Source organism: Grampus griseus (genome assembly GCF_964374135.1).
Source record: "Grampus griseus genome assembly, chromosome: 2".
NCBI lineage: Eukaryota > Metazoa > Chordata > Mammalia > Artiodactyla > Delphinidae > Grampus > Grampus griseus.
Genome location: NC_139018.1, coordinates 103807119 through 103819888, shown reverse-complemented (window position 1 = coordinate 103819888; position 12770 = coordinate 103807119). Strand labels below are relative to the sequence as shown.

At 35.3% G+C, this 12770-nt stretch overlaps 1 protein-coding gene across 3 annotated transcripts in view; it reads left to right on the top strand.

Moving 5' to 3' along the window:
* The window catches only part of ICE2 (interactor of little elongation complex ELL subunit 2), a 69077-nt gene that overhangs the window by 21985 nt on the left and 34322 nt on the right, over positions 1–12770 (top strand). For all 3 annotated transcript variants that reach the window (XM_082681524.1, XM_082681522.1, XM_082681523.1), the window contains exons 7-10: positions 2481–2618; positions 3759–3872; positions 4046–4205; positions 5167–5348. In XM_082681524.1, the coding sequence (XP_082537650.1) occupies positions 2481–2618; positions 3759–3872; positions 4046–4205; positions 5167–5348 (594 nt within the window). The remainder of the gene's footprint in view (positions 1–2480; positions 2619–3758; positions 3873–4045; positions 4206–5166; positions 5349–12770) is intronic.

Here is a 12770-nt window from a genome sequence, read left to right as displayed (position 1 = left end):
TGATTTGCTTCCACCTTTTGGCTGTTGTGAATAATGCTACTGTGAACATGGTTGTACAGATATCTGTTCAAATCTCTGCTTTTCAAGCCTTAAATGTAGGGCTCTCCTGTTCAGCTCCCTACCTGATCTTAGAACTGGTTGAGGCATTTGCCCTCAAGCCACTTCACCTTTCATGGGTTTTCTTACTGCTCACAGCTCCTGTTTCTCCTCATTCTAGATGTTTGGCGTTTATTTATTTATTTATGGTCCTTGGAGATTCTCCTCGCTTTTACCAAGCCCAGCAATGCATGAAAATTGTTAGTTGTAATTTATCCAGCATCTAGTGTGGTTTGGATAGGAGTGTTCTTCAAGGTACCTACTTTACCATATTGCCAGAAGCAGTATCTGTTAAATTTTAAGCTTCAAACATGTATGAAAACATATTATATTTTCTCTTTCTGGAGCATAGTTATTTTCATCTTTCTTTGTAAGTGATAAATGTGTTTTTGGTGTTTTTAACTTTCAAGATACTTTGCATGTTAAATAACATTCGGGAGTGGGTGGTGGGGAACAGCCTGAATCTCTTAACCTCCTTTGTTCACTCTTAGCAGTTTTTCAAACATAAGTAAATTACTAATTAAAATTTTTAATTAAATATATTAAATAATGCTCCTTTAGTTACTTAATATCTACCAGTTGTGAAATACCTTTAATACTGTGTAGTGTATCTGAGTATAGGTATAAAACTGTCTTAGATTTTCCCTTGAATTTTTCTCTTGCCATAATTACTGAGTTAAGTGAAACTCACTTAAAAAGCACTGTAACATCTAGCATAGTTTTACCAAGAAAGATGTGCTGATAAATATCTAATCAGAGTAGTCTATATGTCACATAGTTCTTATATATTGCTTTCCTTTGCATGTTTAGATTTTTGTAATGACTTCTATAGGATAGGAATATTAGGGGTGAAAGTTGACTGATATTATAAATGAGGAGCAAAGATATTATGCAGATCCGAGTTTGCGGTTTACTAGGGTTTTTAAGAGCAAACAGAACTTCTTCATATTAACCTATATCTGTCTTAATTGCAAGTAATATCTTGATTAAATATCAAGGTCATTATTGAAAAGCGTAGAATTGAGGGGGGAAATGTGAAAGATAATAGAGAGTGAGGATTAAAGAAAGAAGAGGATATGAAACTATAGATAAAAAGATGTACTGGAGTAATGTTATTGATTTGTAGCTTGACACACTTTATAAATATCTGAAGGGAAAGAGGGTGTAAGATATAAAAATATGCTTATTGGGGCTTCCCTGGTGGCGCAGTGGTTGAGAGTCCGCCTGCCAATGCAGGGGTCATGGGTTCGTGCCCCGGTCCAGGAAGATCCCACATGCCGCGGAGCGGCTGGGCCCGTGAGCCATGGCCGCTGAGCCTGCACGTCCAGAGCCTGTGCTCCGCAACGGGAGAGGCCACAACAGCAAGAGGCCCACGTACCAAAAAAAAAAAAAAAATATATATATATATATATATATATATATATACACACACACATATATATATGTATATATATATATATGCTTATTGGTAAAAGCTTTTGTGATATAAACTATATTCTAAAAGGTTCAGATTAAGGTTCATTGAGAGAAGAAGAGAAAACACATACATTTGGCCCTCCGTATCCGTGGGTTCTACATCAGTGGATATGGAGGGCTGACGGTACTATACCATTTCAAATAAGGGATTTGAGCATCCTTGGATTTTGGTATCCATGGGGGATTCCAGAGACGCGAGGGACAACTGTATCTTAGAAGATAATGTAGTATGTATGGTTTTATAACTCCCCTACCCCCTCCAAAACTGCTGTGCTTCTTTGAGTTATTTACATGTTATCACATGCTTGGGTGAAACTGTGAATTTTTCTTCCTCATTACATTTCCTGGTAAGTCATTAATATTTTGAGAATATTTTGGAGAGAAGAAAATACTAAATACTCCATCATTTGAAGTAGTTATAAAATTTCTCATTTATTTTTTAGATTGAAGGTTAGAATGACCTGTAAGATAACTACTTCATTAATTCATTGTGCTTGGGGATCTTTTTAGGGTATTAAACTTACTTATTTCTAATCATTCATGTAACTGCTTTTATTCCCATAAAGTGTGTTAAAATTTTCACGTGGCTTTATTTCTTTGACAGTTTCTTAAATAGCAGAGAAAATATGATGTGTCTTCTCTAACTTTAAATTTTAATACAATTGCTAATTTTAGTATTATTAAACATCAATGTTTTAAGAAATTAGGTTAAAAAGAATTGTTACAAAAAATAAGAGTTTAAATCAAGTAAGGAATATACAGTGTGCCTGGATTGTTAGAAGTTCAGTTAATGAAATGAGGCTCATATTTGAAATGAATAATTATTTAGTCACATGTGACTAAGTTATTTTTGTTGCATTATTAGAGAAGTACAAAAAAATGAATTTCTCTTATTTTTTATTTTTTAGCAAATTTTAAAAGCTTGTATTGAACAAGTGAAAAAGTATCCAGAATTCTATACTCTCCATGAAGTCACCAGCTTAATGGGATTCTTCCCATTCAGAATAGAGATGGGATTAAAGTTAGAAAAAACTCTTCTTGCATTGGTAAGGTTTACCATAAAAGTAAACTTATTTTTGTCTGAAACATCATCTGTATTTCACACAGAAGCATAATTTAGACATATTTCAGTATTTATGTTTAAATTTTGAGCAGTAACAAGATATACTTTTTAAAATACGCAATACAAATGTGTCCCCTTTTAATGTATGACTACCATTACTTGATGTTTTTAAAAATATCACTACTGGGACTTCCCTGGTGGTCCGGTGGTTAAGACTCTGCACTCCCAGTGCAGGGGGCCTGGGTTCAATCCCTGGTCAGGGAACCAAACCCCACATGCCGCAACGAAGATCCCACGTGCCACCAGCTAAGACCCGGTGCAGCCAAATAAATAAATAAATATTTAAAGAAAAAATAAAAAGTTAAAAAAAAATATCACTACCAACTTTATTTCTTGATTTTCTTTTCTTAGTTTCCATCTCTTTTATGTTTCTGAATACAAGCAGAAAGCTTTTCTTTTAAGGGGATTTTACTCAATATCATGTTGGAAGTAGGTGTGTGTAAAGAAGATATTTTAGAGTTTCTCTTATACCCTGCTCTGACTTGTACTTCATAAAATGAGAGGTTAGATTTTAAAATGACAGGATGATTTCATGGCACCCTTATCTTGGACCCTTTTTTTAAAAAAAACCTATATGGGGGACGTCCCTGGTGGTACAGTGGTTAAGAATCCGCTTTCCAATGCAGGGGACTCAGATTTGATCCCTGGTCGGGGAACTAAGATCCCACATGCCGCAGGACATCTAAGCCCACATGCTGCAACTACAGAGCCCATGCACCCCAACTATAGAGCCCATGCACCCCAACTATAGAGCCCACGCGCTCTTTAGCCCGCGTGCCACAACTAGAGAGCCTGTGCACCACAACGAAAGATCCCACGTGACCTAGCTAAGACCCAATGCAACCAAAAATAAATAAATAAATAAAATCTTTAAAAAGCAACTATATGGTGGTTGTCAAGTAAAAACATTAAGGTCTTGTCTTAAGACGTCTGTAAATTTGATATTTGCATTTAGTACAATGAAGAATTTTAAGTTATAAGTTTCATATGATGAAAAGATACTTCAGGGAAAAAATACATCAAGATTTCTGCAATAAAACATTCATTTTTTTTTCTTATTTAGGGCAGTGTAAAGTATGTGAAAACAGTATTTCCCTCAATGCCTGCAAAGTTGCAGCTGTCAAAAGATATACCCACCACTGAAACACCAGAACAAACAGCTGCAGCTATGCATTATGTAAGTAGTAAAGTGGTTTTGGATCTTCCTAAGCAATCTTCTGTACCTCATAAAGTACATGTAACCTGGTTGTTCTAAAGTACTCTTCCTGAATTTCTCCCTTCTTTTCATTATTTAATAAAAGAAGTTTCTAATAAGTGTAATCAAGTAACAAGTTTCATGTTGTTTTTCAGGACATTAGTAAAGACCCAAATGCAGAGAAGCTTGTTGCAAGATATCACCCTCAGATAGCTCTAACTAGTCAAGCATTATTTACCTTATTAAATAATCATGGACCAAGCTACAAGGAACAGTGGGAAATTCCAGTGTGTATTCAAGTAATACCTGTCACAGGTTTGTGATTTGCCATGTCAAGTAACACTCTCAAAAGAGGAGTTGAAACAGTTCTATTTCAGCAGTCTGATTATAGGTGGTCATTTGTCAAATACAAAAAGCTAAGTTTTGATTTAAGGAGGGTGTAAATTTGACAATTACATTCAGTAGAAGAACTTTTTAATGTCTAGTGCTAAGTATACAATTGACACTCATAAATGAGTTATTAGATTTACAGGACCTGTATGCATGCTGGGTGTGTGAGAAGTAGAGAAAAAATTATAGTTTAGGGTGGCCAAAGATACATGAAATGGTGAGGTTCTTCTGTCTTTCACTGAAATAAAAGGAATGCGATACTTTATTAGACAGCCTCAGATGGGTTAGTTTCCAGGGTTTATTTACTTACCTATTATTGGAATTCAGATTTAAATAAGTCTATACTTATAAGATAGTCTCTCTCTTAACAGTAAAATTAGTATTTACACATAAATTCTGTACCAAATATTATTCCCCTTCTATTTTTGTTCATATTTAATAATTTTCTCATATCTTTTAGAATTAATATTCTTGTATGTAATAACATAATTGGAGTAAATGAAGGACTATGTCTAAAAACAAAACTACAAATTAGAGTTAAATGTAATATATTCTCCGTGGTAAACATTTTATCACTTTTTGAAAGTATAACCCAAGAGGAACCGAGTAATAATGACAGTAAAAGTATAACAATAAAAAACAGAAAATCTTTTTTTAAATTGTTAGAAAAAGAACATGTTTTTCTTGCCAGTAAGAGTCTCTTGCCCTTAGATCTCTAAGGGACTTTAAAAATCTTTTCATTCAAGGCACACGTATGGGACATGTGCTTCCAGTTTCTATCCTGTGTCTCTTTGTTTAGTAATTCTTCTGTTATACATCCTGGTTTGTTTTTTTTTTTAATATGACTACTAGTAACAAATCACTCCCATTCTTTTTCTGTGTTAAGGTTCAAAACCAGTTAAAGTAATTTATATTAATTCACCACTTCCCCAAAAGAAAATGACAATGAGAGAGAGAAATCAAATCTTCCATGAAGTTCCCTTAAAATGCATGATGTCCAAAAACACAACTGTTCCAGTCTCTGCAGTATTTATGGACAAACCAGAAGATTATATATCTGAAATGGAAGTATGTAATGCTTTCTTTTCTTTTCCTTAAGAGAATGTACTTGTTTATCCTTTTGAAGAATAACATTTTATTGCAAGTCTCTAAATCTGGTAGTTAAAAATACAGACTTTAGATTGAAACTTAAAATTGAACCCCACGTGGATCTAGATTTTAGACAACTAATTTACCCTCCTTCAGCCTCAGTTTTCTTCTTTTATAAAAGAAAGATGATAATACCTACTTCATAAAATTGCTGTCAGGATTAAGTTTGATATTTATACGTAAGATGCTGAGCACAGTCTTTAGTACGTATGTACTAAAAATTCAGTCAGTAATGGTGGTCATAGTGGTGATGGTTTTATTTAATTAGTCTCATTTGTATTCAAGAGTTTTTAAGTATGAAAAGGAACAGATGAGTTTGACTGGGGCAACAAGAATTTGCTGGATTGTTAATCCTTTTTAGTGTATGCTTATTATCTGCATGACCGTAGGCAAACTACATAATCTCTTTGTGTCTAGTTTGCTCTGTCTGTAAGATGGGTATCATGATAACCTAACTCATAGAATTCTTGGGGATTAAATGAGTTAATACACCTAAAGCATTTAGAACAATGCTTGGTACTCCATAAATACTAGCTTTTATTATTTTGTGTATTTTGAAATATTTTTCCATGATTATTAGAGCAAGGCATTCTGTTTATACAAAACTTTATTCATCCATTCCACAAATATTTACTGAGCAGATACTGTTCCATGCACTGAGGATACAGCAGTAAATAAAAATGAAGTCTCTTTTCTTTCAGAACTTACATTAGTGTCAGAGGGCACAGATAATTAAAACAGTATCAAAAAAGCACACACTGATAAATACTATGCAGAAAAATGGAATAGGTTAAGGGGAAAGAGATGGGAATGGGATTCATGATCAGGAAGGCTTTTCCAAGGACAGGAAATTTGAACAGGGACTTGAATAAAATGAGAGAGCAAACAAAATTAGAAAATAAAATAGAAAATTTTTTTCTTATTTACATATAAGAGCTCATACTATTTTAAGAATATTGGCCTTTTGTCTTTCATATTTGTTTATTTTTTTTTTTGGTTTGCCATTTGCCTTTCAGTATTTTTATGATGTGTATGTCATAAAGCACTTCCAACTTTAGTTTTTTGGAGGTATTTTTGTTTTTTGTTTTGTTTTACATTTTTAAATCTATCTAAAATTTATATTGGTGTGAGGTGAATGTCAGTAAGTAACAAGTGCTATGAAGAAACATGAAGTAGGTTAAGAGGGATGAAAAGTGACGGAGTAACTTCTTTCAGTAATGGCAGACCAAGTAATTTGGGCCTTCCATTACCGATGACAACTAAAAAAAGCTGGACATATTATATAAGTTTATTTCTTAGAATCATCAAAGACCTAACAAGATAGGGGGTACTATCTGAGGACTGAGATACTAAAGAAGACCAGAATCCAGGTTGGTAAGCCTGTCACTTAGGGTAGTTTTTGCCCTGAATTGTATTTCAGTTCTGAAGAGGCAACAGAAAATGTGGTTTTGGCAGCATCACAGGACTAGGAGGACAAAAGTCAGAGTTCAGTTTTCCACCATGAGCTTGGACCCTGCAGGGCTATACCCCAGGAGTAAGAGTGAACAAGAAATAAATCAGCTTTCTTGTAGATTGTATTCTGGGTTTTCAGGCCTTGAACTTGGATTCAGATGCTTTTGGATTGCTAGTGTCTCTAGATACCTAGCAAAAGCAAGTGACAATACTTCTTAGAGGAACAGAATGTCATTTTGAGCCTCAAATTATTTCTACAAACAAGTTTTTAAATATAGCATCTGGAAAACATTTAAAGATAACTAGAGGAGTAAATAAAAATTAAGTTTCTTTTCATGTACTGGATACTCTGAGCACCAACCATCACAAACAATGACCAAAGAAATAGACTCACAGAAATGGATCCTAGAATTATCAGTCACAAACTGTGAGCCAACTCTGTTTAATTATACAGCATGCAAGAAAATTAAAGCCATGTTTTAATTGGAAGGAATATGCCTTGCAATGCAGGGGATGCGGGTTAGATCCGTGGTAGGGGAACTAAGATCCCACATGCCGTGGGACAGCTAAGGCCGTGCGCCTCAACCAGAGAGCCCGCGTGCTGCAAACTAGAGCTCACATACTTGGAGCCCGTGCATCACAACTACAGAGCCCACACGCCCTGGATCCTGCACACTACAGCTAGAGGGAGAAAACCCGCATGCCACAACTAGAGAGAAGCCCACACGCCGCAACTAGAGAGAAGCCCGTGTGCTACAACGAAGACCCAATGCAGCCAAATAAATAAATAAATATTTATTTTTTTTTTTAAAAAAAGTACAGTTAAGAATGCTGTAAAGGGGGTTATTAGCACATTAGATAAAACTGATAAGAGAATTAATGAACTGGAAGATGGGTCTGAAAAGACTATAATGAAACAGGCAACAAAAAGAAAATACGGAGAGTAGGGCAAGAGGTATAGAGAATGTAGTGAGAATGTCTAACATTTGTGTACTTGCACCCAAAAGAGAGGTGTAAAAGAGGTAATGGGACCAAACCATCTTGGAGACAAAGAAAAAACTCTTAAAAGCCACCAGAGAAACAAAAGGCACATTAGCTATAAAGGACTGAGAGTTAGACTGGCAGGTAACTTCTCAACAACAACGATGGAAGCCAGAAGACATTGGGACAATACATTCTCCTGAGAGAAAATAACCCTCTTACTAAAATTCTCTAACCAGTGAAATATCCTTAAGTAATAAAAAATTAAGAAAAGATATTTTCAGATAAAAACTGAGTTTGCTACTAGCAGACCTCCTCTAATGGATGTTCTTCAGGCACAAGGAGAATAATCCCAGATGGCAAAAGGATGGTGAAAGATGCAAGAATGAATAAAGAATAACAAAAGTGAAAATAATGTGGATGGGCTCTAATTTGTAGGTGAGTGCAGGGGCACTTGGGAACTTAAATAGTTCTGAGATGACCTGGGTCCTAAGAACTCTAGAAACTAACCAGCCAAAGTTCCTTCCAAGACAAAAGCCTTGGCTCAGGAAAATTCACCAGTGGTAAAGTTCATATTGAGCAGAACAAGGACATTAAAGGTAAAGGAAAAATAAGTTTTCAGATAATTGTGGGAGAGGGAAATAGAGAAAGCAGATATCAGAATGTACTAAAGATTTTATATGCACACACAAACACATGCAAACCTACATGCATACATACATACATCATGGTAACAGTGAAGCATGAGCTTAGAGCCATGAAGCTAAGAAAGCTATCCTGGCACACTGTCACACAGGATTGTCCTCCTGCAGAAGCAGGTGTGCCCATCTCAATTAAACATGAGAAACAGAAGAGGATTGTTGATGGAAATTCTTACAAAGTTATTAGAGGAAGAAAAGATAATTGCTATAACATTTTTACAGTCAAATGAAGAGAGATGTACCCACAGAACAGATGAAAACTAATGTGTTCATCCTTTGCCCTAGAAATCTCACTTCTAGAAATGTAGCTCAGAAGTACACTAGGAAAAGAATAAAATATTTGTGCAGGGTATTCACCGCGACTATAGGTATTCATTAGAAACAGTCGTCATGTCCCTTAATAGGGTATTTATTAAATAAACTGTACATCTTCAATAGCATACTATGCAACTATTACAGGCATACCTTGTTTTATCGTACATTGCTTTATTGCACTTCAAAGATGCTGCGTTTTTTACAAATGGAAGGCTTGTGGTAACCCTGCATCAAGCAAGTCCATCATCGTCCTTTTTCCAACAGCATTTGCTCACTTCATGTCACTGTGTCACATTTTGGTAATTCTTGCAGTATTTCAGACTTAATCATATTTGTTAATGGTGATCTGTGATCATTGATTTTTTTTTTTTTTTTTTTTTTTTTTTTTTTTGCGGTATGCGGGCCTCTCACTGTTGTGGCCTCTCCCTTTGCGGAGCACAGGCTCCGGACGCGCAGGCTCAGCAGCCGTGGCTCACGGGCCCAGCCGCTCTGCGGCATGCGGGATCCTCCCAGACCGGGGCACGAACCCGTGTCCCCTGCATCGGCAGGCGGACTCTCAACCACTGTGCCACCAGGGAAGCCCAATCATTGATTTTTTGATGTTACTATTACAACTTGCTGAAGGCTCAGATGATGGTTAGTGCTTTTTAGCAGTAAAGTATTTTCCTTAAGACATGTACATTTTTAAAGACATAATGCTATTGCACACTTAATAGACTATAGTGTAAACATATCTTTATATGTACTGGGAAACCAAAAAAATTCGTGTGACTCACTTTTTTGTACTATTTGCTTTATTGTCGTGGTTTGGAACCAAACACACAATGTCTCCAAGGTATGCCTATAAAAAGAATAAGAAAGCTCTAGGTATGCAACTGTAGTGTGATAGCCAAGATATACTGTTTAAGCGAAAATGGTCACTCAGAGAATTAAGTGTCTATACATCCTTAAAGATTTATATCCTAAGTTCAAAAAGAATTGCCAAATATTTTAAACTGCATTTAGTAATCATATTATTAGTAATGATATTGCTGTTGTTATTTTGAACACATTAGATAGTACGATAAAGCAAATAAGTACTTATATTTGTATTAGAAACCAAGAATTTTAGCATAAGAAATACAAATGCCAATCAAAGGACTTAAGTAAAAACCTTATAATAATATTGGAATTATATAAAAAAGATGCCAGTGCCAACTTGAAGGGTTTCCCGTTGGCCAGAGTGTGTCAGTTTGACCATGACAAAGAATAACTGCAATGGATGGAAACATATGAAATAGTTAAAATCCATGAATTCATAATAATATCTTTTTAAAAAAGTATTAGTCACCTTTGGAGGGTGCTAGTGTATCAAGTCATTATTCTGAAAACTGATTTTTGAAAATTCAAGTATTTGTCTTACTTTTCCAGTACAAACTGTATTTCAGGTAATGATGAAATACGACTGTTACCATTTTGCAGTTCCTAATGAAATAGTGAATCTAGGCAGTGATCATCATCAATGACTGCTAAAAGCATTAGAAGATTAACAAGGAATTTTAATGGGTAGATTAGTTTGTCGACCCTTGATGAATCAACAGAACTGTTGTAATATCACAAGAAGAAAGATAAGCCGATGACATTAGCCTCCTGATTGAAGTGGGAAGTACACAGTACCACATATAACATGTTCAGATTTTTTTAAATGTGCCTGAATCTGGTCAAGCTACTAGATCATTTTAATAGGAAATGTAGGGGAAGAGTGTGTTAAATGATATCATGGGGATGCAAAATCCAGAATATGGAAAATTTTATAGGATAACTCGTCTAGTTTCTTCTACAAATACCTGGTGGATATGGGAGTTGGCAGAGTATGGGGGAGAGGCATTTGAGAAATAAATTTGAGAGACATCACCCAAATGCAGTGTAGGGATCTTGGTTGGATCCTGATTCCAATAAACAATTGTAAAAAGAAATTGATCAGACTAGGAAATTTTAACAGTGATTAGATATTTCCAGCCATTAAGGAAGTGTTAATTTATTGATACAATTAATATGTTTTACCGAAGAATCTTTTTATAACCACATACTAAAATATTTACAGATAAACTGCTGTTTTTATCCAAATTTGTCAGGGGTTGAGAACATTGTTTTTCAATTCATTAATTTTGGTTTTATATTTATGAAATTCCTTCATTTTATTATTGTGATTATATTATTCTTTTCCTGTTTCTTGAAAAGGCTATGAATGATGCTTCAGATTTTTAATGTCCAGTGTTCTCATTTTTATTGCTTTTTAAGTATTCTGTAATTATCATTTTAATTTCTTCTTTTATCCAATAATTTGGAGAGTTTTTAAATTTCCAAGTTCTTGGGTTTATTATTGTTTGTTTACTTTTTTCTTAATGGTTTCTAATTTTATTTTCTTCTAAACAGAAAGTCAGACCTTAACAGATTCTGCTTTATACTATATTGATGTTTTGTTTGTGTATTAATTTATAGTCCATCTTTGGAAATGCCCCTTCGATCCTTGGGAGGGAAAAGGTATATCTTTGCAGTCTATATGTATGTTTTCAGTCATTCATGTATCTTTGTTTCAGTCATTAAATATTATTCATACTTTCTACATCCTTATATTTACTAAGAGACAGTGTATCAATGACCAAGTACAGTTGTGTTTCTGTCAAATTTTCCTTTTATTTTTCAGTTTTGACAATTTTGATGTTGTTATTTGACATGTCACAGTTCATTATCTATTCATCATGGATTGCATCTTTTTCAGCATAGGATTCCTTTTTCTATCTAATGCTTTTTGCATTGACTTCTCTCTAACACTTAATATTGCTAGTCCTTCTTTCTTTATTTCTTGGTGTCATGTCCCATTGTTTTGTTTTGAACCTTTTTGTGTAAGAATGCCTCATGTAAACAGAGTATAGTTTAATTTTATTTTTTGACTAAATATGGTAGTCTTTTTATTTTAGCAAGTGCTACCATTTGCTGAGAAACTGCTTACTATGTACAAAGATTATGCGAATAAACTTTCTATATATAATTTCTCATTTAATCCTTAGAATAAACCCAAGAGGATAACGCTATTATCCCTATTTCAGAGATGAGGAAATTGAGTTTCAGAGAGGTAAAGTAATTTACCCAGGTAGATCTTTCTTACTCACTACCTGAGGCTGTCAGAATATTTTTCTCTCAAATCCTAAACTGTAATCCAATTCCATGGTATTTATCTAAAGTGCTCTGCCATACTGAGGAGAGATGTTGCTACCTAGGGAGAAGATAATTTATTCCTGAATAAATTAGAACTGTCTGTAGTTCTTCTATTACCCAAACAATACATGAAAAACTATAACCTCGGTGGCTTCATGTCCCAGAAAACAATAAAACCACTTCCTATCCATTTCTCCTCTTATTACTGACAGTTGTTTTCCCTGAGTAGATGTATAAAGAAAGTCACTGATTGATGTGAGAGGCTGTTGACACTTCCCCAGTTGCATTAGAGAGCAGCTTCCTTACCATGGCGAAGACGCTTTCCTCCTGGTCAGCTAAGTCTCTGCAAGAGTGTATAAACTGGGTATGAATGAAGATCTTTTGCCTTCCTATTTGGCCTAACATTTCTTCTTTGTGGTCCTGTCTGGTTTTTTTTTTGCGGTACGCAGGCCTCTCACTGTTGTGGCCTCTCCCGTTGCGGAGCACAGGCTCCGGACGCGCAGGCTCAGCGGCCATGGCTCACGGGCCCAGCCACTCCGCAGCATATGGAATCTTCCCGGACTGGGGCACAAACCCGTGTCCCCTGCATCGACAGGCGGACTCTCACCCACTGCGCCACCAGGGAAGCCCCTGTCTGTTTTTGATTAGTGGAAATACCTCTTGAGATGTGGTAGTTCACAAGTATTCCCCATTT